This window comes from Chiloscyllium plagiosum, chromosome 19 (genome assembly GCF_004010195.1).
Source record: "Chiloscyllium plagiosum isolate BGI_BamShark_2017 chromosome 19, ASM401019v2, whole genome shotgun sequence".
Taxonomy (NCBI): Eukaryota; Metazoa; Chordata; class Chondrichthyes; order Orectolobiformes; family Hemiscylliidae; genus Chiloscyllium; species Chiloscyllium plagiosum.
The window spans coordinates 8,582,424-8,609,987 of NC_057728.1; the positions used below are offsets into that span (position 1 = coordinate 8,582,424).

General features: G+C 41.9%; 1 protein-coding gene across 1 annotated transcript in view; it reads left to right on the plus strand.

Annotated features, from left to right (window-relative positions):
• Positions 1-27,564, plus strand: part of cntn1b (contactin 1b) — a 746,084-nt gene that overhangs the window by 591,419 nt on the left and 127,101 nt on the right. Inside the window, exon 22 of the mRNA XM_043709043.1 lies at positions 13,675-13,778. Coding sequence (XP_043564978.1) covers positions 13,675-13,778 — 104 coding nt within the window. The remainder of the gene's footprint in view (positions 1-13,674; positions 13,779-27,564) is intronic.

The window sequence follows — 27,564 nt, forward strand, 5'->3', positions numbered from 1 at the left end:
AAACGACGGTTGGAGGAGGAACGCCTCATCTTCCGGCTAGGAACTCTCCAACCACAAGGGATGAACTCGGGTTTCACCAGTTTCCTCATTTCCCCTCCCCCCACCTTGTCTCAGTCAAATCCATCGAATTCAGCACCGCCTTCCTAACCTGCAATCTTCTTCCCGACCTCTCCGCCCCCACTCCCGTCTGACCTATCACCCTCACCTTGACCTCTTTCCACCTATCACATTTCCGACGCCCCTCCCCCAAGTCCCTCCTCCCTACCTTTTATCTTAGCCTGCTGGACAAACTTTCCTCATTCCTGATGAAGGGCTTATGCCCGAAACGTCGATTCTCCTGTTCCCTGGATGCTGCCTGACCTGCTGCGCTTTTCCAGCAACACATTTCCAGCTCTGATCTCCAGCATCTGCAGACCTCACTTTCTCGTCACCTATTTGTGGTGTCAGGACTAAGAGGAATATGGCTGTCGATCAGTTTGGGGTGTTCAGATTATGAGAGCCCCTGGAAACGAGTCAGATTGCTAACGATGGGCTGCATTTTACAGCCAGTCCATAGCTGGCAATTGAAAGGAAGACACCACAGTGAATTCTGTGGTAACAAACCGAAATAGATGCAATATTTTCTAACATATTGGCCTCAATATAATGGCCTCTGGACCAGCATGCGCCATCCTTATGCGGTTTTACAGCTGCAGCTAACATGGCTTCTAAGAGTGTTCCATGGTTGGGGTGGGAAGGGGCTTGGTGGCCATAAAATAGAACGGATGGATAGTTCACTGCTTTTCCACCCAGCCCCAGATGTTCCCCATAACAAATTGGGTGGGCAATGCAGCGAAGACTTACGTGACAAGTAAGGGCCCGATTCTGCCTCCATTGCAATCACAGAGTGAATGATGGAAGGTGGAGGAGAGTGGACAGGCTGCTTTTTCATCAACTCCAGTGAAAGAGCAGGGAGGTTTCTCCTTAAGGGTGTGCCTTTTCCACTTCGGGACGCATGCCACTGTGCCTCCTCTCCCCTCTCATGGTGATATCGTGTACTGGAGAAAGAGTTGAGGGGAGGGACCCAAGTTGCACTATAACAAGGGATGTTCTATGTAATCCACCAAGAGTTCAGCGTCACTAAGGCCCATGAGGGTACCCATGGTCGCACCTTTGACCTGAAGAAAGTGACAGGAGTTAAAGGAGAAGTTGTTGAGGAACACAGGAGTTCTGAATAAGAATGAAAGTGAAAAATGAGAGATAACATTGAGGAGTTTTTTGATCTGAGACTTTTCCATTTAAGAACTTAGTCTTTTTGGCTTCTGCATATTCTGAATAAGCATCAGGACAGGGTGCAGACTTAAAGGATGGCTCCCGTTACTTTGTGTAAGCAGTTTGTGTTGCATCCTTTTTGTTTTAAATTGGCAGAATTCACAGTTTAATCCAAGTCCAAACATAAAAGGGCAAGGAAAAAGTGCACATGAATTTGGATAAAGCCTTTGCCTGTTTGGCTGTCAACTCTACTTATATAAGCTTTGATATGTTCCAGCAGCATGGACAACTTTAAAAGTCATGTTCAAACTTGCTGAGCTGGCATCCTCTTGTGTTCTAGTTTAAATATGAGCAGTATGTGGACAATTTACTGTGTGTCTAAATATGTGCTGTTGCTCCTGGTGATTTTGAAATTATCCTGTTGCAAGGTGCTTGGTGTGGAAGTGAAACCATACAAAAAGCAGTTTGTAAGAAATCTCAGAATGCAAGCATTTATTGACTCTTATTTACTTATTTAAGGAAGCTACTTATTTCAATAAGTAAATTTCTTTCTGTAACATGGGTGGAAAACTGTGCCCTTCTAATGTCCTCTTTGTTTAACTCATATAACTATAATCTGCATTTTTCTTCTTTTGCTAAATGTCTCCGCTGTAGCACTTTGTTCCATTTGAGAATGTCTGCTAAAATAATTTTCAGTCAGCATTTCTTCAAATTGGATGGCAGAACAGTGCTTCCAGAACTTGCAACATGTGTGTGATGAATGTTCATTTTTAATTCTTCGTACAATGTAAAGAGCTGATGTTTTTCCGTTTGCAGATTCTCTACTTAGTTGTTTCTGCATTGGGCTCCCTTGATGTATTTGCATTGGACCCTATTACTACACACTAGACATCATGACAGAGTTCCCTGAAATAAAGTTCAAGAGCATAAGCTTTACCTTATTTTTGATGGATTTCCAAGAAAATGTTCAAATGTCCTTCACTTTCAATAAATGCTCCCTCAACATTTTCAAATGGGAATAATATTCCATTAGTTGGCTGGATTGCAGGAGAGTATGGGATTTGCAAACAGCAAGAATTGGTTTGCGATTTGGAGTGTTATCACACATTAAATTCCAACAGTTGTGCAGATTGGTGCAAAGGTAATGCTGTAGTCTGCGATCTTGATCCACTTCAGCAATCGGTGATCGGTTCAAGAATCCAAATGAGCTTGATGTTTCGATCTTTTACACAGACCTCTGCAAGAAGCATTGTTACATGTTTTTTTCAAAAATATTCTTGAGTATGTAATCATAATTTTGTGATATTTGTCATCCTCGTCATGTAATAAGTTAACCATCCAGTGCTAAACAATTGTTTGCAAAATATTTGTTTGGGAATTTTAGATTGTTCTGCTCTTTCCTTTGCTGTTAATTTTTTTGTTTCTATTGACTTCTCTGGTTTATCCACCGTTCTCGTGTTCTTTATTGTTCCTCTTGAATATTGTATCCACCCAGTATTTCTCATATTCCGTTATTTCAGGCAGTCAACTCCAAACACTTTGTTTACATAAACATAAACACCAAAATGTGGAAAGGAAGTGTGATGTGGTAAAGGAAGGACACATCAAATGCTATCTTTTATGTGGCTTTATGCAAATCTATAATCTGTTATGTATTACAATCACTGACTGCATCACGAGTTTTTATTTGAAAATGAATCACAAGGTCCCGTGACCTATCTTGCAAACTGGATTCTTCGGCCTGGATTTTTGCTGAGTCCTGCTTGAGATGTCTGAACCCACTGCTGGCACTTGCCCGTTAAAAGGTTGCGGCTGGTTTTGAGTTTGGACACTGCTCCTGGTCACTCAGGTGGCTCCACCACAAAGGTGGCTTCATTGCAAAGACAGGCTAGGCTTACTCATCTACAATTTTCATGGGGTCAGGCCAGCCCTTTAAAGTGTCAGGGCAGAGGTGTTATGAACCACAGTCTGCACAAGGACATCTTTTGGAAGCTAGGTTCAAAATATCCTCCTCATGCATCCCATCCCACACTATGCAGGTCCTCCTGCTCCTACGATGCCACTTCAATCCCCATTCAGCCCACTATACACTGCATTGTAATGATGAACCCTATAATGATAGTTGAATGTTCAAAAAATCCTTTATTGATGACTTACCTTTTTTTTAAACTGCTTTTCACATCAGCCAAATAATCATCTAGACCTTTAAAATTTTCAACAACTGAAACTGCAAAGTACTTGAAGCCTCTTAACCTTAAACATTATGAAATTGACAGTGATCAACCAGAACTGTCAGTCAAGAAGGGACTTAGCAGTTTCAAGTCACCAAAGAAAACTGGGCTTTTAATCCTGGGTCCTGGCGATTGAATGGGGGCTCTCAGTTGTACAGAAAGTGTAAGGTCAACCACCCAACAGCAAGATGAAAGCTGGGAAATGAGTTGGTGGTGGATTAAGTTAAGATCCTAGTCCCTAACATGAAGGAGCAGCGTTCCAAACGCTGGTGCTTCCAAATAAACCTGTTGAACTATAACCTGGTGTTGTGTGATTTTTAGTAAAGTGAAAAGAATGTCTTTTTAATGTATATGCATGTTATGCATACTTATTACTATACTCTGACATCAGATTAAGTGATAATTTTGTAATTAAGTTAGCACTATCTGACTTATGACTGGTTAAAGGTGGCATACAGCAGGCGAGAGTATGAATTTGAAGAGTGTAGGAGCTGCTTTTCCTGCATACGGAATTTTGTTGGGCTCCACGGAGAGGAGGTTGAGCTGTTGAATTGAGGACAGATTAAATCTGCCCAGGGTTACAGATTTGGCTGGTTTTTGGGAAGGAGGGAGAGGGGCAGCAGCTCATAGATCCCATTGTGGCAGTGGGGAGGGCTGGAAAGTGTGTCTCAGTTCAGAATCCTCTTGGCAGACAGACAGAATGATACCCGGTTCACAGGGTCCTGGTGCTGTTTGAATGTGGCACATCGCCAAGTCCTTTGACTGTGCATAGCTAACTGGCTAGCTGCCCCCTGATTGCGTGTGGTAACTGGCCTACCTCCAAATGGAATTCCTGGGACATTGCACCAGGGTTTGACCTAGTCAAGTGCAGCAGCTTCCAGAATCAGAGGTAAGTGAGAAGCTCCTGGTCAAACAATCAAGTGATTTTGGTGATAGATTTCTAAGGCTTTATTCACTTGCTCTATTGACAAACATGGATCCCCACCTTCTAGGTAGGGTCAAACCAGTTAAGTTCTAACACTTGATTTATTTGGTAGTAGTTTGCCTCTGAGTCAATAATTTGTAGATTGAGGGCCACTTTAGAGTGTTGAGCGCTCAATCGAAGGGAGTGTTTTATTGTGGGATTTCAGGGTGTGCTGCACCTTCGGAGGTGCCTGAGACATAGTGCACTGGCCACTCAAACAAATTCATGGCTGTCCCTTCTAGAGAGGTGAGGGGAGTTCTCTCTGTATTTTGGCTTGCATTTAAACACTCAAACCTCTGCAAATTAAATTGTTGCACACATTGTTTCAATGTAAATGATGTCATATGCATTCCTTACCTCTTGCAGCACTTCCTTCAATAAAGAATTAGATTGCTGCCTGCTTCCATGCAATATGACTCCATGATTTCAAGCCTGCTCACTTTCAAATTAGATAATAATTAGCTGTAGTTTTCTCTGATACAACCATTCTTAGTTTACTTACTGTGAATGAGATGATTTGCACGCGAACTCCAAACTGCCTTGTCAGACCATCCTTTCCCCGTACTTCCTCAAAGTCCATCTGTAATCTCACATATGTTCGCTGACTTTGTACATTATTTCTTCCTGTACCTTGCGACCCTTTCATCTTATAATGCTTTGATCTATGATTACAATAATTCACCCAATTATGGTTTGTCAAAAACATTCCTCTAATCTTGTTGCTCACTTTTGTTTGAGTGTGGTTTGGAGTGCCAGTATTGTTAATGGTCCTTTCTCTTCAATTACCGTCTTCGTCATTACCCCTGTCCTAAAACAAAAATGCTTCATTCTATCCTCCCTGCAAACTATTATCTTACAGTATCTCTGACCTCCCTTACCTTTCCAGTGTCCTTGAATGTATTGTTGCCCCCAAATCCTTTTGTGGAGGGGTGGGTGGGATTTTACCGATGGACGTATTTGCTGCCCTGCTACTGAAAGGGTAGGGTTCAAAAGGGGAAATATGCACAATGTATTTTAATAGTTTAAAAACAGGTGTAATAACAGCAGCTTTGATTTTGTTTTCTTCACACCCATAATCTGGGAACAACTATTTATGGCCATGATACATACTTCTTCATTCATATACATTGGCGAAGGAAAATACACAATTATTTTCCAGGAATTGGTCAGAAAGCATTTAATTGATGATCCTTGGGTGAAGCTGGTAGAGATAGGAACCTGCTTACTGCCGTATCAATTAAATATCTTGAGCCATTCAGTTCCATTTGGGCTGATCAGCTCGAGTCCATTTGCCCCGTTATTCCCTTGATATCATCACCCAACAAAAATCCATCAATCTTAATCTAGGAAGTTAAAATTGACCTAACACCCAAATGGATTAACAAGTTCCAGATTTCCACAAGCCTATGGATGAAAATGTACTTCCTGATTTCCTTGTTAAATGTTAAAATTGTACCTTTTGATCAGATTTTGCCAAGCAGTGAGAATGGTTTTATTCTATCAGATTCTGTAATTACTGGATACAATTCTATTATAGTCCCTGATAAACTCTAAATTTAAGTGACTCCAGAAGCAGTCTTCATCCATTTCCTCCTACATCTTACCAAAACACCTCACAACTTTGAGTGTAAAAGTTTATTTCCCTCTCACTATCTGGTCTTCCTCACTTACTGACAGTCTGTGTCTCAAAGAAATACTGACTTCCAGCTTTGCCATATATATCCAGTCTTAAGAAGTAAACATTAAGTTCGTAAGTAACAGAATTTGTGCAGTAATAGTCATTAAGCATGTAATGCGGCAAAGGGCAGTGGGAAGCCTACAAGGACAACTAAAAAAGAATAAAGAAGAAGAAGGTTAAATATGAGGGTAAGCTAGCCAGTAATAAAAAGGAAGACATTTAGAGTTTCTTTAGGTATGAAGGGTAAAAGAGAGGCAAAAGTGGAGATTTGGCCACTGGAAAATGATGCTGGAGAAGTAGTAATGGGGAACAAAGAAATGGCAGGAACTGAACAAGCACTTTGTATCAGTCTTCTCAGTGGAAGACATGAGTAACATCCCAAAAATTCAAGGGAGTTGGGGGACAGACGCAAGTATGGTGGGCCATCACCAAGGACGAAGTGCTAGAAAAACCTAAAAGGGCTAAAGATGGATAAATCACCTGAACCAGATGGACTACACCACACAGTATTGAAGATAGTAGCTGAAGAGATGGTGGAGGCGTTAGTGGTGATCTTTTAGGAATCACTAGAGTCAGGGAGGTTCCCAGAGGACTGGAAAATCGCTAATGTAAACCCCCCATTTAAGAAGGGAGTGAGGAAAAAGAAGGAAAATTACAGGTTGGTTAGCCTGACCTTGGTCGTTGATAAGATTTTGGATTCTGTTGTGAAGGATGAAGTTTATGAATACTTGGAAGTGCATGGTAAAATAGGGCAAAGTCAGCATGGTTTCATCAAGGGAAGGTCATGCCTGACAAATCTGTTAGAATTCTTTGAGGAGGTAATGAGCAGGTTAGACCAAGGAGACCCTATGGATGTTATCTACTTGGACTTCCAGAAGACCTTTGACAAGGTGCCACATAAGAGGCTTTTGAGTAAGATAAGAACCCAGGGTGTTACAGGTAAGGTACTACTTTAGGTCGAAGTATGGCTGTCTAGCAGAAAGCAGAGAGTGGGGATAAAAGGGTCCATCTCGGGATAGCAGCTGGTGACTAGTGGTGTTCTGCAAGGGTCAGTGTTGGGACCACAACTTTTCACTTTATACATTAAAGATCTAGATGAAGGAACTGAGGGAATTCTGGCTAATAATTACAGGTGATACAAAGATAGGTGGAAGGACAGGTAGCATTGATGTGGGGAGGCTGTAAAAGGATTTAGACAGTGGGCAAAAAAAATGGCAGATGAAATGCAATGTGGAAAAATGTGAGATCATGCACCTCGGTAGGAAGAATAGAGGCATAGACTATTCTGTAAATGGGGAGAAAATTCAGAAATCTGAAGTGCAAAGGGACTTGGGAGTCCTAGTCCAGGATTCTCTTAAGGTAAACTTGCAGGTTGAGTCCGTAGTTCGGAAGGCAAATGCAATGTTGGCATTTGTTTTGAGAGGACTTGAATATAAAAGCAGGGATGCAATTCTGAGGCCTTATAAGGCTCTGGTCAGACCACATTTGGAATATTGTGAGCAGTTTTGGGCCCTATACCTTAGGAAAGATGTAGTGGCTCTGGAACGGGTCCAGAGGAGGTTCACGAGAATGATCCCAAGAATGAAAAACTTAACATAGGAGGAATGTTTGAGGACTCCGGATCTATTTTCGATGGAGTTTAGAAGGGTGAGGGGGATCTAATTGAAACTTACAGAATACTGAAAAGCCTGGATAGAGTGGATTTTCGGAAAATGTTTCCATTAGCAGGAGAGACTAGGACCCGAGGGCACAGACTTAGAGTAAAGGGAAGACCCTTTATAATGAAGATAAGGAGAAATTTCTTCATCCAGACAGTGGTGAACCGATGGAGTTCACTGTCACAGAAGGCTGTGGAGACTATGGTCATTGAGTATATTTAAGACAGAGGTAGATAGGTTTGTGATTGTTAAGGGGATCAAAGGTTAAGGGGGGAAGGTGGGAGAATGGGGTTGAGAAACTTATCAGTTGAGAGTGTGGTGCTGGAAAAGCACAGCAGGTCAGGCAGCATCCGAGGAACAGGAAAATCAACATTTTGGGCAAAAGCCCTTCGTCAAGAATTTTGCCTGAAACATTGATGTTCCTGCTCCTCGGATGCTGCCTGGCCTGCTGCGCTTTTTCAGCACCACACTCTCGACTGTGAGCTCCAACATTTGCAGTCCTCACTTTCTCCTCCTTGAGAGACCTATCAGCCATGATTGAATGGTGGAGCAGATTCAATGGGCCGAATGGCCAAATAACTGCTCCTGTGTCTTATGGTCTAATTGACAAGATTCAGTGTATATTCATTGGTAGTTTACTTATGCCTCTCCATTTCAAAATCTTAAACCTATCCCAACTTAAAATTAATTCCAAATCTTACCTCAACAACAGATTATAATGATTCAGTTGTTTTGAATTGGCTGAGAGCTCTGATATAAAATACTAATGATTGTACGTTAGTGAACCTCAAATTACTGCTTAAAATGCTAGAATGCCATGAAGTTAAAAGTCAACTGAACTTACTTGGTCTATAATTTGGACTATAATTTAGTGACCCTATTAATTATACGTGGTGTGCTATGTGGTAGTCCATCTGTGTATCCTCTGACTCATTATAAACAATAAGATTAGAAGATAATTATTTTTGTGTGTCTCATTCTACACTTCAAGTAAAGTGGGAGGACTCACACCTGAAATAGAACATTGTGTATTCATGTCCTGTTCAAGAGACTTGAACACAAGCTCTTGACTGATACTAGAAGGAGTGCAGTACTTTCAGAAGTATCATCTTTGGCTAAATTGCTGAACTGATGCCCAATTTGCCCAATAAAGATGGAAGTAGAAAATTCCACGGCATCTCTGATGAACAGTCAGCAAATTCTGACTCCTGCCCTGAACGTGACATTCGCACGTCAACCAACATCGTTAAAAAAAAACAGATTATTTGGTATTCTACCTCTTTCCTGTTGGTGCATCTTGGCTGTTTGCAAACTGCTGTTACATTTCCTGCATTGCGATAGTGAATACACTTCAGAAGTAATTACTTGGCTGTCAGGTGATTTGGGGTGTCCTGGGATGCTATGTAAATGCTGTTTCTTTGCTAATGGTAGCGTGATAAAGTCTGACGTGCTTTATGTGTCTTGATATTTTCAAGCCTAATCAAAAAAAAGCTCATTTCACTGACTTGGCACAGGCTTTTCTTAGCTCTTTCCAAATCCCAGACCTACTTGCCACTTCTGAACTCCCTTTTTCTTGACATACATGTATTTAGCTCACATGGTCTCCTGCAGCTCAGAGCAACGTGCAAGTCGGCAATCCAAGGCCATTGGAAGTCTGTGCAGGTGCGATTAAATCTAGTGCCGACCAGATTTCCTATCTATTCCCCGAATTCCTTGTGTATTTTTTTTGTCAGAGCCTATGCTGAAACATGAATCTCTCAAGCAGTTTCAGATTTTTTTTTCTGTTATTGGCTTGTTATTGTTTGGCAAATGTAGTAAAAGAGTTGCTGTTAAAGTATAAAGAAACAGCAGGTTTTATAGTTCCAAATCCCAGTCCTCAGGGTGCTGACATATGTAAGAGTGTTGTTCCATGAGTGCTGGCAGTTCTTGTGTATGCAACATGACTGCCTACTTGTTTGAATCAAAGGAGAGAGAACAATGACAAGTTGGTTAACTATTGAGAGCCTTTGTGGTCTCCACTCACTTTTCTTGTACTAAGAGTACAACATATGGCAAAACATATCTCTGGATAATTTATGGACAGATTAGATTTCTAATTCCAATATGTGTTTTTTTTTTCAAGAGAGGACGACTAGAGCCAGATAGAAAAACAAAATGACTGTGGATGCAAGTTCATTGGCTGGCTGGAGAGAGAGAGGCACACTGGAGTGTCGCACCTATGAGGTGCCAAGGAAGCGTAGAGTTAAAATGGAGAAATGCATTACAAACTGCTTGGGAGTTATCTCAGACAATGGACATGATAGGAGGAAAGACAACAGTTTGGGCAAGGGACACGGTTTGTGTCTCTCCTTTTCACAAGAATTCAGCTCGTGAGCTAGTTTGACCCTGGTGTTAGTGAGCTTAGCTACCCATGTGTATGACCTTGGATTTGAGTGCTAGTGCAATGCAAAGGGCACAATTGAAGAATAACAATTGTCACCCCAGTCTTACAGTGAAAGGTTTTTCTCACTCTTAGTACTAGAAGCCAGCTCATCAGAAAAGTAGTTAAAATCAAACCGGAGACAAGGATTTCAACTGAGCTGCAAAATGAAGAATCCTGGAATTGACTGTTCACTGTTTATTCTTCATGAATGGTCAGTCAGCGATCTGTATATCTTTTCACTTTTAACCTTTTTTATTCATTTCTCATTTTTTATAATTCATTCATGGGATGAGGGTGTCGCTGGCCAGGTTAGCATTTATTGCCCATCTCTAATTGCCCAGAGGGCAGGTAAAATTTAGCCACATTGCTGAGGGTCTGGAGTCACATGTAGGCCAGACCAGGTAAGGATGGCAGATTCCTTCCCTGAAGGACATGAGTGAACCAGATGGGTTTTTCCAACAAATGACAATGGATTCATGGTAATCATTAGACACTTAATTCCAGATTTTATTGAGTTCAAATTACACCATCTGCCATGGCAGGACAAAAACCCAGGTCCCCAGAACATTACTTAGATCTCTGGATTAACAGTCTCACAATAATGCCACTAGGCCATCACCTCCTCATTTCAAATCTATGTAAATGTGTGTTGTGTTATTATTTTTGCTTGTGCGAAGTAACTAGTAAACTCAGTCTTCTGTTAATGTAAGAATGACTGGTTGAATTGGCCCATTTTAAAATGTAAATTCACTTAGTCTCGGAGAGAGATAACCACAAGGGTGGGATCCTTTGTAAATTAACTTTGATGCAAGCAACTGAGAGTGTAGGTGAATAAAGAAGGGAATTCAGTTCATCCTGCCCCACCCAGGAACTTGACAAGATGGAGTATCTGCCTGCAACATTATAACTTGGGGTCTGACTGGAACATTACACTCTTAGCTGTGTAGGAAAGGCTTTGGTGAATCTAAAGATGGATTACTTGGCGCAGAATTCCAAGCCTCTGACCCGTTCTTGTAGTCACCATATTTATATGGCTAATCCAGTTCAGTTTCTGGTAAGTTTTACCCCTCAGCTTGGTGATAGTGAGACATTCAGTGATGGTAACACCATTGAATATTAAGGGGAGATGATTAGATTCTCTCTTGTTCAAAAGGTCACTGTAGTATGTAAAGAAAAGGTGGGAACTGCAGATGCTGGAGATCAGAGCTGAAAAATGTGTTGCTGGAAAAGCGCAGCAGGTCAGGCAGCTTCCAAGGAGCAGGAGAATCAACGTTTCAGGCATAAGCCCTTCTTCAGGAATGAGGAAGGTGTGCCAAGCAGGCTAAGATAAAAGGTAGGGAGGAGGGACTTGGGGGAGGGGCGTTGGGAATCCGATAGGTGGAAGGAGGTTAAGGTGAGGGTGATAGGCCGGAGAGGGGGTGGGGGCGGAGAGGTCGGGAAGAGAATGAGGACCAGTTCAGTCAGTCGAAGGAGGGTGTCAGTCGAAGGGTACTGGTTGGGTCGGCGGGAAAGGAAGAAGCGGAGGGCTTTGAGGCCTTCGTGATGGGGGATGGAGGTCTATAGGAGCTGGATGTCCATGGTGACCTTCGTGATGGGGGATGGAAGTGTACAGGGACTGGATGTCCATGGTGACTTTCGTGATGGGGGATGGAGGTGTACAGGGACTGGATGTCCATGGTGACTTTCGTGATGGGGGATGGAGTTGTATAGGGACTGGATGTCCACAGTGACCTTCGTGATGGGGGATGGACTTGACTTTCCCGTATCATCTCAAGGTTGGATGTTGTCCAGATCTTGCTGCACATGGGTACGGATTCTTCAATGTGTGAGGAACTGCAAATGGGATTGCATCTAATTATGAGAAAGTGCAGACTGCAAATGCTGGAGATGAGAGTAGAGAGTGTAGTGATGGAAAAGCACAGCAGGTCAGGCAGCATCTGGGGAGCAGGAGAATCGACGTTTCAGGCATAAGCCTGACCTGCTGTGCTTTTCCAGCATCACACTCTCGACACTGCATCTAATTATTGAGTACAACTCTTCAGTGCTATTGCTGAAATGTGGAGTCAGAGCTTATAGCCTTTGCAGTCTCCAGTGTCTTCAGTTGTAACCTGATGTCACCTGGACTGAATAGAAATGGCTGACAAACTGTTGTGATGCTGGCAATCTGAGGGAGAGGGCTGTTGGGTTCTAATGGGATACATAATTATGGTATGATATAATTTCATGTTGAGTTTAGGAATGTTGTATTTAAAATTGAAAATCGTACCTTAAACGCAAGTAATAAGGTTTAAAGGATGAGTTGATGAAGGTAGAAATGTAATTCCTGAAAGGAATAAAAACTCAGAAGAAATGCTAAAACCTTGTAGCAAACTAAAGAAGTAGAGTATAATGTTGGATTTTTTAGAAAATATTCATTGTGTTGTCAAAAGGTTTGAGGATTTAGGTCTCTTAAAGATTGTGACAGCGGGACAGAATGCTCATGGAACTGAATGCTATTTACAGTGTATATTAGTGACTTACAAAAATGAAAATCAAGGAAATGATATCTAAGTTTGCTAACAATACAAAGCAGATGCTGAGAGGAGAAGACCACATGGCTCTAAATGAAGATATTAATGAATGGGTAATAAGTTAACAGGTGGAGTACAATGTTAGAAAGTGTAAGGACATTTAGTTGCGTGGTAAGAATAGGTAAAAAAATAGTTGTAAAAGGTGTAAACCATTGCACTGGTGATAATCACAGATGATTTGAGTGTCCTAGTGCAATAAAAACAGAAAGTTTGCATTTAAGTACTGCACACATTTCGGAAAGCAAATGCTATGCTGGCATTTAGTGCAGATTATTGGAGTTATAGGACTAGGGAACTCTTTTGACAATTGTAAAGGACTTTAGTGTGACCACACCTGGAAGCAGTTTTGGCATTTGAATCTGAGGAGAGATATACTTGCCTTGGAGGTTATTTAATCAATTATAAAAGACCCTGTGGCTGGAGCATTAGGGAAGCTGCCATTCGTTGCTTTGTGGAGTAGAAAGCCACTGAATAAAACTAGGTACAGAACCTTGCAATGTTTTCATATATTCTCCCAGTAGAGTCTCATTGCATATCTTCTTCATTAAGCCCACAGTTCGTTTCAGTTAACCTGAGTGAGCTTTCAAAAAGAATATGAATGATTTATCATTTGAAGACACACTGCGGTTCACTGTCAGTGTTGTCCTGGTGGGGGTGATTCGATAGTAAGATTACTGACAAGATGACGTGCACAAGCCCCACCAGGAAAAGGTGGAAGAACTCTGAAGCATCCATGTCTAAAATGTTAGCTTTACCCCTCTCTCCACAATGCTGCCAGACCTGCTGTGTTTCTCCAGCACTGTCTGTGTTTGCTACTGAAGGCATGTCAGTCTAAGATATGATTATGTGCAATCTTCTTTAACTGCAGCAAAGTCATCCGGTATTTTATTCTGTTTCTAGAGCCTAGTGAAGCTCCTTCACAAGTGACTGCCAGGAGTCTCTCATCTTCTGAAATTGAAGTGATATGGTCACCAGTATCCGAACCATCAGTTGAAGGCTACGAGGTAAGTTGCACTCTGCTGTCATGGGATTAAGATGTATGTATAAAGATGCAATGCTGTAATTTATGTTTAAGCTGAAGATGAAAGTAACAACTGAATAACGAGTTGCAACAACAGGACTATCTGACTCTAGCATGGGGTATATTAACAATGAAGTTATCACTGCATCACTTGTGTCTATTGAATGTCAGCCATGCTCTCCTTGGCTAAAAACACTAGGCAGCCAAGAGGCTTCATATAGACTGGGGTCAGACCTCTTGCTTGTTTAACTACATTCATAAACACAAGATGATCTGTTCAGTTCTTGTACTGATAAAGCACTTGACAATGGAATCTATGAAAGGGCAGTTTGCCAAGCAACCTGCTTGGTCTGTGCCATGTGCTCCATGTTAAACATTTCTCCCAGCCACTACATCATGGTTGTAGGGTGTAGTATTTGCTGTGGCATTGTAGCATCTTACCAGAGCTTCCTCAGCAAGCTCTTTCAAATCCACGACCTTCACCACCCAGAAGGATAAGGGCAGCAAATGCGTGGGAGCACCATCACCTCCAATATACCTTTCAAGTCACGTGCCACCCCGGCCTGGGTATGTTTGGCTGTTGCTTCACTAGCTGGGACAATTTTAGAATATCCTTGCTCACAGCACTTGGGGAGGCACCTTGACCAGGGTAACAGTACTTTAACAAAGACAGAAAGAAAGCAGAACTTTCCAGAACTAAATTTCATCATCCCTAGTTTAGTACTTTTGAAGTGCCGTCACTGTTGTAATATAGGAAATGGGGTAACCAGTTTTACACAGCAAGATCCAGCAAGTAATAACGTGATAATGATCAGATGATCTGTTTTGAATGATGTTGATTTGACGCATAAATATTGCACAGGGCCTGGGAAGTAACTCCCCTACTGTTGGTTGAAATAATGCCATGCAATCTTTTATCTCTACTTGAATTAGCAGACAGAAACTGGATTTACAATCTCATTTGAGAGAGAGTGAGTCTGATCACAGTTGTTGATAAGATTTTAGAGTCCATTGTTAAAAGTGAGATTATGGAATACTTAGAAGTGAAATAGGGCTGAGTCAGCACGGCTTCATCAAGGGGAGATCATGCCTGACAAATCTGTTAAAATTCTTTGAGGTGGTAACAAACAAGTTTGATGCAGAGAGCCAGTGGACAAGTTCTGTTTGGGTTTCCAGAAAGCCTTTGACAAGTCGCCCTACAGGATGCTGGTAAATAAGATACGAGCCCATAGTGTTAGGGGCAAGGGAGAGGCATCGATAGGGGATTGGCAGAAGGCAGAGAACGGGCATAAAGGGGTCTTTGCCAGGATGGCAGCCGGTGACTAGTCAAATTCCACAGGGGTCAGTATTGGGACCACAACTATTCACGTTATACATTAACAATATGGACGATGGAACTGAGGCCATTGTTGCTAATTTTGCAGAAGACACAAAGATTGGTGGAGGGATGGATAGTGTTAAGGAAGCAAGGAGATGCAGAAGGATTTTGACAGGTTAGGAGAGTGGGCAAAGAAGTGGCAGATGGAATGCCATATGGGAAAGTATGAGGTTATGTACTGTGGTAGGAAGGACAGAAGTATAGACTATTTTCTAAGTGGAGGCAGGCTTTGGAAATCAGAAGGAGAGAGGACTTAGGAGTCCTAATTCAGGTTTCTCTGAAACAAGTTAAGTTTCATTTAGCAGTGAGGAAAGCCAAATCAATATTAACATTAATTAGAATACAACAGACAGAATGTACTGCTGATGCTGTATAAGGCTGTGGTCAGACCACATTTGCAACATTGTGAGCAGTTTTAGGCCCCATATGTAAGGAAGGATGTGCTGGTTTTGGAAGGGGTCCAGAGCAGGTTTACAAGAATGATCCCAGGGATGAAGGGCTTGTCATATGAGGAGCGGTTGAGGATTCTGGATCCGTACTTGGTGAAGTTTAGAAGGATGAGGGGGGAGGGGGGGGGATTCTGATTGAAACTTACAGAATACAGAAAGGCCGGGATACAGTAGATATGGAGAAAATGTTTCTACTGGTAGGAGAGTCTAGGACCCAAGGGAACAGCCTCAGAATGAAGGAACGGCCCTTTAGAATGGAGATGAGGAGGAATTTCTTCAGCCAGAGGGTGGGGACTCTATGAAACCTATTGCCACAGAAGGCTGTGGAGGCCAAATCAATGAGTGTTTTTAAGACAGTTATAAACAGGCTCTTGAATAACAAGAGAGTCAAGGGTTATGAGATGCTGGCAGAGGGATGGGGTTGATAAACCTTACAGCCATGATTGATGGAGAAGACTTGATGGCCAAATGGCCTAATTCTGCTTCTATATTTTATACATCTGCATAATTATCATACCGACAATAGAACAGTACACCCGAGCACATATTGGGAGTATCACTCTATATTATGTGCCCACGTCAGTCTGGTGGGAATTATTTTTATCAGAGCACCAAAGTGGCAGTTGTGCTCAATTGGTATTTGTGAGTTAGGCTGTAGGCTCAAACCCATGCTCATCATATGTGATGGCCAATTTGTTGCAAATTGCCACTCTGCTGAATTGGGGAATTTAATCCAAGTGGACCTAATGAAGAGAATATAGCATCAGCTGGAAGTATTTCAGTTATTTAAAAAAAACCCAACTGATTTACCTGCTGCTGATGAATTACATACTTGAAACCTGGAAGTATAAGCCAAGTAGCTCTTCATGTGTCAACGTCTTACTTCCTGGAGAGGAAACCTCAAAACTATTTCATCTCAAGTCACCATCCTTTGCTCAGTCTTTGTAGCTCGGCTCTCTGAAGCATTAGCAATTTCTTTTGGTCCTTCAGCTCAATAAAGTGGACTCGGATTCCCTGACTCATGTCCCTACTTCCAGTTATTTTTATGACATCCCATCCGCCTTTTCCATATGGTTCAGGTAAATGCTAAGGGCAAAAATTGAATTGTTTCAAAAGAACAGTGAGGAAATTTCCATATCTCTCTCTGAACCATCGAAGTGAAGTCAAATGGTCGTGCTTCTCATTGTTTGGATCTTACTTTGCATAAAGTAACCATTAGGAATACCTATAAAACGGAATCACTGCAATTCAAGTTATTTGTAATTTGTTATCTGTGAAGCACTTTGAAATTTCTCAACGATATAGTGCAACATTATTTAAATGTAAACCTTTCTTTCCATCCTGATGGTCAGAGCACAAAGCCTCCAGTTAGACATCACCTTATTGCACAGCTTCTTTGTTGGTTATGTTTCTTATTCTTGTCTTGCAGAATAGAACTACATAATGTTTCTTTTGTTCCTTGTGCTGTTCTTGTTTTAATTCCCATGCCTCGGGCATTGACTTGTTTTATGGACAAGAACAAAATCTGGAGACTGTTGATAATCAGCCAATTCCTGTGATCGACCAGAGAGTACATTATCCTTATTGTGGAGTTTTCACTGCACTTGAGGGAAGATTATACTTATTTAGTGGCCAGCCCTCAGAGACGATGTCCGGCTTCCGGTAAATCATTGTGAATCCATTGGCCGTTTTTGTGGTTCGATGTTTTTCTTTCAAATACTTGGCAGAATCTACAGATTTGCTTTTATTGGAGGAGAGGCTGAGACGGTCATCTTATCAAGATGCACATTCCTCTGATGCTTACAAAGGAGCTTCTGGCAGGACAGAGTGAAATGTTAGTCACCACATGAGGTTTGTATTAAGTGACTCCATTATAACAAGAGTTTTTTTTTTCCTTGCCTTTTTATATTTCCAAATTCGCATTTGCCAGAGTATCCTGATACGACTTTTGGCAGATATTGCTAATTTTGTCTGTTTCATGATGTACTGTAGTAGGTCAGGGCTAGAAAGGCAATGTGACTTTATTTTTAACTGTTTCAACCTGTGAACAGCTTTATAAAATAGAAACAGCAGAAAAATGTTGATTTTTGTTGCAGGTGCCTTATCTGTTTGTATAATCAATTGAGAAATTCACCAGAACAGTACTTCGCCGCTTTCTTGACTACTCTTTGGTGAGCACCACCATTTGGAAACATATATGTCACAAAGGAACTGGCTTCTTTCCAAGATCCACAAGTTCAGTAACTGTTACTGTGTACTTCTTAAGACAAGACTTTTTAAAGTCAGCATTCTCAAGTCAAAGACTCCGTTCTTATGATTGTCTGCCATGATAGATTGCACCATATAAGGGTCAGGGTCTTCACTAGCATCATTGAAAAGATGTTGCTTGAGCACTGTAGGATGAGAACAATATTAGATCTAAACTAATAATCAGGGATGTCTATCTCTGAAGATGAACCCACCTCCTTACCACCCTACACCCATTCTTCCATAGCAATTACATGTAGCCCAAATTCATCTAAAACCTGAATAATGCTCCCATTCTATCATATGACCACCAGCATGACAAATGGCAGACTACATTGTCTTTTGGTCATTTTTCATTTACTCATCTCTGGATCCTTACTGACAATTCCCACATATTCCTGGAATGGATACAAGGACAGATTATCCTCTGAAAGATGATCGAATCTGACCTCAGATCTGTCTTAATATTGGAGACATTCTTAATTTCTCATGGTTTTGTTGATGTTCAGCTCCAGTCTGTGCTCCACTGAACTCACCCCATTTGTTTTTCTTGAGCTCTCAAAATACATTCTGTTGAAATTGGCATATCATCTTTCTCATAACCTTATGGAATTTTTGCTCCTGTCATTCTATCCTTCTCCTGTTGTCTTCAGTCACTTAATATCTGATTAGGCTTCTCTTTGTTTGTTTATAGCTTTGTTTTGTTGATATGTTTCACTATGGCCCTGTACTTTGTTCCTCAGTTGGTTGGGTTAAGCGTGGTGGTGACAAGAAAGTATGTGTCCATCAAAGACATGTACAAACAAATGCTTGGATGGATCTTCAGCAGTGACGTTCACCCCTATGTAGTTATCCAGGGTCACCCCTATGTAGTTATCCAGGGTCACACGTAATTATCCAGGGTCACACCAATGTAGTCATATCATCTTCTCTGTAAAACCTATCTCAGCTGGATGGCAGCAATGGTTATGATTTCTGAATCTTGACAAGGCAGAAAGAAACCATTCACACATGGCCAAGTGTCTCAGCCACCTTCTGTGTGTGTGTCTGTGTGTGCACGCGTGCGTGTGTGTATATATCCAGTATATCCAACAAAACCAATTTATATTGTCACAACAGCTTGACTGATCAAGTACATGACTAAGTGGAGAACCTGTATATTCACCACTATTGCATTTCAATCTACCTTACTGAAAATTGTGCTTTCTATACTTATTATTTCTCTCAAAGTTAACTAAAAGCTAAGGGTTGCATTAGCAAATCCAAAAGAGATATAATTTGAAGACAAAATAATTTTTAAAAATACAATGGGTCATAATGTCCTCCTGTTGTCGACTCTCCTCATTGACCACAATACTTCAATGCTCTGTGCAATCTGCATGGTTTGAAATTGTGCTCTCCACACCTGAATCTTGGCCAACAATATCTGTTGAAAAAAAGGAGCGGTGCTCACCCTGACATCTGGGAACCCCAGTTTATTCCTTCCTCCAGACCAAAGGAAAACTGTTCTTCACTGCTCTCTACTCCTGTCCCTCTGCCAACCATATATCGGTGCTCCATGAGATTCAGCTTTGTTGGCAAGCCTGCTCTGGGCCACATCATGAGATGCCTTTTTGGAAATCCATGATTGGAAGATCAATAGTTTTTAACCTTGTTGACCCTCTCAGCTACTTCCAAATTGGGCCTGTTTTCAAAATTGCCTTGCACTTGTCCAAGGAGGAGCTCATTTGGTCCATCATACCTGTGTGAAAGATCTTGAAGAACGTCCTCTTCATAAATCGTGAGTTTCTGCAAACACACTGAGTGGTATGGCACTTTCTTGAGTTCCAAGAATTAGATTCTAATAATCTAAGCATTTCCCAATAAAAAGTGCATTTCAAACACATATTTGTGACTGTGCAGAAGGACAAATCAAAGCAAGCACATGAAAACACCACTACCTCCTAATTTTCCTCCAAGTCACACACCATTCTGTGCATATCATTGCTGGGTAAAAATCTTGGAACTCCCTCCTGAACAGGAATGGACAATAAATGTTGGGCATGCAACAACACCTATATCGTAAGAAAGAATTTTTAGAAAATGCAACAGGTAACGATTTCATCCACATAGTATGTTGTGTAAGAGCATTATTAAATTTATGCGTTGGGACCAGTGATCCATGGTGTTCTACACAGAGCAGGCTGACATATGTCTGTTTTGTTTTCCGAATAGGAGCTTGCATGCCTGATTTAGTAATACTGGCAGCAAAGTGTAGACATTAACCTTGTAGTCAACGTTCCTGACTCTATTCTCCTTGTCATCTTCTGTCGGCTCAGTAACAGGCCATGTCACATCATGCTTTCTCAGATAAGGAAAATCCAGGAATGTTTTATTTCTTAAGCTCTCTCGCTTTTTATTTTTCTGCCACTTTCTCTGTTTTACTTTTGCACTCCTGGAGAGCTGCATGGTTGTTGGGGTAGTGTTCCAGAAGGACCAATGTGTCCCGAAACACTGGTTTCTGAGTGGCTGACCAAGTCTGTCCTTAAGCAGTAGCCACTGACTTTCCTGTAGGTAATGATGGTTGGCCATCAGGGGCAGAAAACTAGTTATTGATCAGTCCACTTAATCAAGGAGCCAAGAGATCAAGTGGAATCATCCAGCTTATTCCCTGATTTAAATCAGAAACAGTTGACAATAAATGATAAGAGGCTATACTCAAAGCCAGTAAATCTATTGTTTCATTCACTTCACATTAAAAGGAGAATGAAGTTTGTTTATGCAATACACAGACAGCACATGGATCTTCAACTCATTTTTGGGACATTATATTGCATATATTCTTTCCTCATGTGAACCGGGTTTTCCCTCTGGCAGAGAAAGAGTCTTTCGCAGCTGAATGGATATACAAAGGGCAACATTGATGTCATTACTGAGCCAGTGTACAGTACACTGCATTTCACACTGCTGGTGCATTAGGCAATTTGGTAATGCCCTTCTCAACAAACTGAGCACTTCAATTTTTCTGGATGCAAAAGTGCTTCAGGGGAATGTGTCTCAGCTATCTGCTGTGTTTCATTATTTGAACTCAATTGGTTCCAGTTCCAATCTAGAGAATTAGCAAAAAAAAAGGTTGAGATGGATATTTAAGGTGGAGAGAAGTGAAGGAATCTGCAGTGTCAGCGTGTTGTCTTCACTCTAAAATGAATGCTCATACTCATTGTGCTACTCAAAGCAAAACAGGTGATTGGCCTAGTGTCCTGACCAATACTTATCCTTCAAATATCACAAAAACAACTTATCCGCTCATTTTGGAGGGATATAGGAGCAAGCAGGTTAGTTTGGGATTATGTTTGGCATGGATTGGTTGAATCTGCTTCCGTGCTTTATGAACCTGTGACTCTGTGACTATTAACTGTTTGCAGAAAGCTAAGATTGCATTTATGAGCAAAACCACCACTAGGTGGAGCAACAAATGCACATGCGCAGAAACACATGGTCGAAATGTTGGTAAATGGGCAGAAAAAAAACGCTGGATCCTCAACTCCCTTTACAACAAATCCTCCAATGTTGGACTTAATGCCTAAGAAGGAATGAGCAGTTTATTTTTAGCAGCAGCAGAGCTCGCTCTGACAGCAGAAGATTTGTCAGATTAATGTTTCCACAAGTTATGCAGGAAAGATTGGGAAAGGAAAAGATGAGGTTTTTATATGAACACTTCAGACCGACAAGAATGATGTGTATCCCTGTACTTAAAATGAAAATTTCACATCTTTCAGGCAAGTGCAGATACATGCATAGCAACATTGTGTTCCAAGTGAATCTGCACATATGCAATTGGATCTCGATGATCATTTTTATTGGTGGCACTCTATCACCTGTAATGGGAACACCCTCTCCATAAAACCAGAGCAGAAATTGGTTGACTATGCTACTTCATGAAATCACAGCTGGCAGTATACTATAATAGTTAGTTGCTGCTCACTCAGGTGACTTGCCCTATAAATATTTTACACGTGAGATCAGCTGGTAATCTCTTGCAGTGAGTGCGACCTTTGGAGGAGACTGTTGAAATGGTGGCTGCTCAGAGCCATGAGAAAATAGCTGTCCACTGCTGCAGGAGTAAGACTGATTGTTGGGGTGTCAAGAGAGAGCAGCAGTCACATCTTATGCAAGACTGGCCTGGCTATACAGGCAGCTCGGGATGTCAGGCTGGATGATCAGCAAACAAGCATAGCAGGCAGACTTTTACCGTAACAGGCTCACTGGCAATCAAGGGAAGGATGGACTGTATGCTGAAGGTTTGATAGCAAAACAAAGTATTCACCTCGCACCTCAGTTTTGTCCTTTTCAGGTTGTAAGTTTGCTCGCTGAGCTGGTGGTTTTGTTCTCAGAAGTTTTGTCACCATGCTTGGTAACATCATCAGTGAGCGTCCGGTGAAGTGCTGGTGTTCTGTCCCACTTTCTGTTGATGTGTCTTGGTCAGTGAGGTGGGTGATATTATTTCCAGAGGTTGGTAAATGGAATCCAAATCAATGTGCTTATTGATGGAGTTCTGGTCTGAATGGCAGGCCTCTAGGAATTCCCGTGTATGTCTCTGTTTAACCTGTCCTAGGATGGACGTGTTGTCCCAGTCGAAGTGATGTCCTTCTTCGTCTGTGTGTAAGGATACTCGTGATAGTGGGTCATGTGTTTTGGTGGCTACTTGGTGCACGTGTATCCTGGTGGCCAGTTTTCTGCCTGTCTGTCCGATGTAGTGTTTGTTGCTGTCCTTGCAAGGTATTTTGTAAATGACATTTCTTTTGCTGGTTGTTGGTAGGTTCATCAGTAGCTGTTTCGTAACTTATAATGTATTCTGTGATGTTGATTTTGGGATAAATGTTAGCTGGGACAGTCAGAAGAACATTCCCACCCTTCTTTGAAATATTATCGTGATCTGTAGGGGGCTTTGCTTTTGCATCTCGTCTGCAAGATAGAATTTCCAAAGCTGCCGCCCCAAATCATTACGGCACTGGAGTGTTGCCGTTGAGTTTTGTCCTTGAGTGCAGTGGAACTTTTTCTTTATTCACTCATGGGATGAAGGCGTCACTGGCCAGGCCAGGGTTTACTGCCCATTCCTAATTGCCCAGAAGGCAGTCAAGAGTTAACCACATTGCTGTGGGTCTGGAGTCACGTGTAGACCAGACCAGGTGAGGATAGCAGTTTCCTTCCCAAAAGGACATCAGTAAGCCAGTTGGGTTTTTCCTATCAATCAACGAAAAGCTTCATGATTATCGGGTTCTTCATCAAATTCAAATTCCACCATCTGCAATGGCAGGATTCAAACCCGGGTTCCAGGACATTACCTGTGTCTCTGGATTAACAGTGATAATACCACAAGGCCCAAAGACTCTACTGAGGGGTGGACTTGAAATCAGAACCCTCTGATTTCCGGTCATCGTTTTTGGATAAAGGGTAGCAGATATAAAACAGAGATGAGAAGAAATTACTTCTATCCAAAGGGTGGTAGAATTCACTACGCCAGAGTATGGTGGATGCTGGGACGTTGAGTAAGTTTAAGGAGGAGAGTGAAAGATTTTGAATTAGTAACGAGTTGAAGTGTAATGGAGTGAGAGTGGAGTCGAGGTGGCAATATGGTCAGCCATGATCGTACTGAATGGTGGAGTACACTCGAGGGACCTGCTCCTAGCCTTTATCATCTTACCTTTACGTTCTTAAATAAGAATGTGACAGACCACTTACCTCAAGCACAAACTACAAGCTCATGTAGTCTATGATGAGGTGAGGTTACATGGAATCGAGGGTGTGATTTCTCCGAGTACCAGAACATCACAGAAGTAATACTTGCTGCCTGGCCCAACTCCCCTCTACTGGCAATCTACTTTCAGGTTGCTGCCTGCTGTTCTGATCCACTGGAAGCCCGATTCTGCACTGATCCAGGCGTCAGAGTTGTGTTAGAAGAATTCAGTCGCATTTTAAAAATGGGAGGGAGAGAAAGAGAACAGTAGAGGCATGGGGTGTGAGAGAAATCTGATTACTTTCCTTGTATCTCTTGGGAGCCACTTCAGTTTAGCATCACTGAGAATCTGAGTGCAGGTTCCTGGCATCTTGCTCAGTTTCCTGTGTTTGTACAACAATAATGGAAAGATGAGTATTAATTGTGCATTGATAAAATAATAGTGATAACAGGTATCATAGAAAGAGGATTGTGTTAAATAAATAAATGTATTATTTTCCTGTATCAATAATATCAAAGGAGGCTTGCATCGGATCTGACTGGAGTTGACTTGAATATCTTCCTTGTGCCAGCATTACAAATGACAGCACCCAAATGAGGCAGACCTGATTCCAGGAGACTTTATGAGAACATTCCCATGCCTAGGAACAAACCAATGGTGCTATTTAACCTTTAAAGTGTGATTAAGAGTTGAAATGGCACAACCTTTCCAAATAAGTTGAAAAGTACACTTAGTGTAAATGAAGCTTGCTAGCAAAGAACATAACTGCAGAGTGGGGCTGAGGAAATGACCTTGTCCTCATCAGTCACAGGCCAGTTACTAGTTAATTATGTAGCTGCATTAACTCTAGAATTTCCATTTTATTGCAATTCTGTTCTGTCTGGTATAAAAGTATCCAGGAAACCGGATGGCAGTTTTGAAGCATTTCTACCTCATGCTGACTTGAAACTATTCTGTGGGAGAAGTAATCAGTTCGCTAAGAACTCTTGTGAAATAACCACCGAAAGGAAATGGAGAAAATGTAATTCAGCGATGTTGCTGGCAGTCTGGTTGGAGGCCTGGTAGGTTTTCTGCTTTGTGACATTGTCGTTGTTTCACATTTGACTGGACCATCTAGTCCTTTCTTAGCTCTCATTGATTTTAAGTCATAAGCTTGTGGATGTAGCTTGAGTGTATGTACGAAAAGAGGGAGCTGAGTTCTCAGTCTTGTCTCTTGATGATAAGTACTGGAGCTAACATAATTTGATATTATATTGAGCTGTACAGTGGCTCAGTGGTTAGCACTGCTGCCTCAGCAACTGGCTTTGATTCCTTGCTCGGGTGGCTGTCTGTGTGGAGTCTGCACATCCCTGTGTCTGCGTGGATTTTCTCCAGGTGCTCCGGTTTCCTCCCACAGTCCAAATATGTGCGGGTGAGGTGGATTGGCCATGCTAAATTACCCATAATCTTCATAAATGTGTAGATTAGGTGGCTTAGCCATGGAAATGCAGGGTTACAGGGATAGGGTAAAGGGGTGGGTCTGGGTGGAATGTCCTTCAGAGGGTCAGTGTGGATACGATGGGCCAAATGGCCTGCTTCCACGCTGTAGGGATTCTCTGAATCTACATCTTCCAATGACTTTGAAAGACCTGGGCGCCAAGCAGAATATTTTGCTTTATTTTTATTCACCCACTAAGTTGTTGCTGATGGTGTTGTGGCTGAAACTGATGTAAAGGTTTCCACCTCTTCAGCGAAAACAATGAGAATATGAGACAAAGCATCTGATTACCCTGCTGATTTCCTGGAACACATTCTGTCTTTGTATAAATCCTTATCGTTCTGCATCTGAATCATTGTTCTTGTTTCAGTTAACTCCTTCGAATCTAAGAGTGTCAGTAAGAATGGGTTGCCACTATCTTGAATTGGAGACCAATCCTTTACAATCCACGTAGCAACCAATGTTTCTTTCTGTATCACTCCATATGCTGCGATAGGATTAGCATTATTCTGTCTTTGTCACTGCACTGAATGCATGGTAAAATGGTCTGCACTTTCTATTTGCCTGTATCTGAAACGTTCCTCCCTGTGAAAGATGCCTCTGCAGCAATGATGGTAGGTAATTCTGGGTTAGAGTGAATTAAAATATAGCAGGCAATGAATATCCATGAACAGTCCAGCCTGCTGGAACTCTGTTCATGGGTATTGTTGTGTTAGCCAAAAATGGGATGCACATTTTTTTCACAAACCCTGTGATGAGGTGTATACCTTGAGGGGAGCCATTTTCTCCAAGTTCTGGGAAGTACAGTCATAGAAAGCAACTTGGTTCCTTCATAACCAAAGTGGTTCTTTGTGCAAAAGCTGACAGCATTAAGGGTGAAACCTTTCCATGTCGATCAGCTCAGGAGACATCTTAGTCATATGCAGTCTGGCTTGTTGTTGTTAAATGCTAACCATGTAAGTTGTGAAGATGGGCCAGCAAACCTCACCAAGTGAGATAGCTGCACTGACTAGCACCAGCAAACCTGACCAAGGCATGCAAGTGGCACTGAAGTAGGTGCATGTGGGGAGGGTTGGTAGCACAGTTGGGAAGCGGTGGTGTAGTGGTGTCACTATAATCGAGCTAATGATTTCGAGCATGGGTTTGAATTAAATAGCTGTTGGTCTTTGAAGTCTAATGATGACCATGAAAATATTGACGATTGTTATAAAAACCTATCTCATTCACTAATCTCCTTTAATGAAGAAAACTGTCATGGCTTACCTCCTGTGTGACTCCAGACCCACAGCAATACATTTGACTCTTAGCAGCCTTCCGAAATGGCCGAGCAAACCATTCAATTATCAGAAGTATCCCCAAGTCTCAAAGAAGGAATGAAGCCAAATAAACCATCTGGCATCAACTAAGGCACCAGAAATGACAATAGCAAAGACAAGCAGGTCAGGCAGCATCCAGGGAACAGGAGAATCGACGTTTCGGGCATAAGCCCTTCTTCAGGAATGAGGAAAGTTTGTCCAGCAGGCTAAGATAAAAGGTAGGGAGGAGGGACTTGGGGGAGGGGCGTCGGAAATGTGATAGGTGGAAAGAGGTCAAGGTGAGGGTGATAGGTCAGACTGGGGTGGGGGCGGAGAGGTCAGGAAGAAGATTGCAGGTTAGGAAGGCGGTGCTGAATTCGATGGATTTGACTGAGACAAATGACTCAGTTATTAAATGACTTTGAGCTGTTGGAAAACAGCAGTGACAATGGAGTGAATAACACCGCAGTCTCAAATCACGTTCTGTGGGCATCTGCTGTATTATTTAATGACACTGATCAAAGGCAGGGATTTGCAGAATTGTCATGGGTTTTTATCTTTCAAAGTCAAACTTTCCAACGCCGCGGAAGACCTAAACATGGAGGAAATTGTCCTTTATCTCAGTGGTAGCACACTTTCCCTGAGACAGCGGTTAAGAGTTCAAGACCCACTTTAGTACCTGAGCACCTCACACATGTTGACATTTCTCGCTGCACTGTCAGGAGATGTAGAGGAGGCAGGGGCCTTGTGGTATTATCGCTGCAGTGTTAACCCTGAGACCCTGGTAATGTTCTGGAAACCCAGGTTTGAATTCTGCTATGGCAGATGGTCAAATTTGTATTTAATTAAAAACAAAATCTAGGGTTAAGAGTCTAATGATGACCACGAAACTGTTGTTGATTTTCGGAGAAACTCATTTGGTTCTCCTTTAGACAATAGACAATAGGTGCAGGAGTAGGCTATTTTGCCCTTCGAGCCTGCACCGCCATTCAATATGATCGTGGCTGATCATCCTTAATCAGTATCCTGTTCCTGCCTTATCTCCATAACCCTTGATTCCACTATCCTTGAGAGCTCTATCCAACTCTTTCTTAAATGAATCCAGAGACTGGGCCTCCACTGCCCACTCGGGCAGAGCATTCCACACAGCCACCACTCTCTGAGTGAAGACGTTTCTCCTCATCTCTGACCTAAATGGTCTACCCC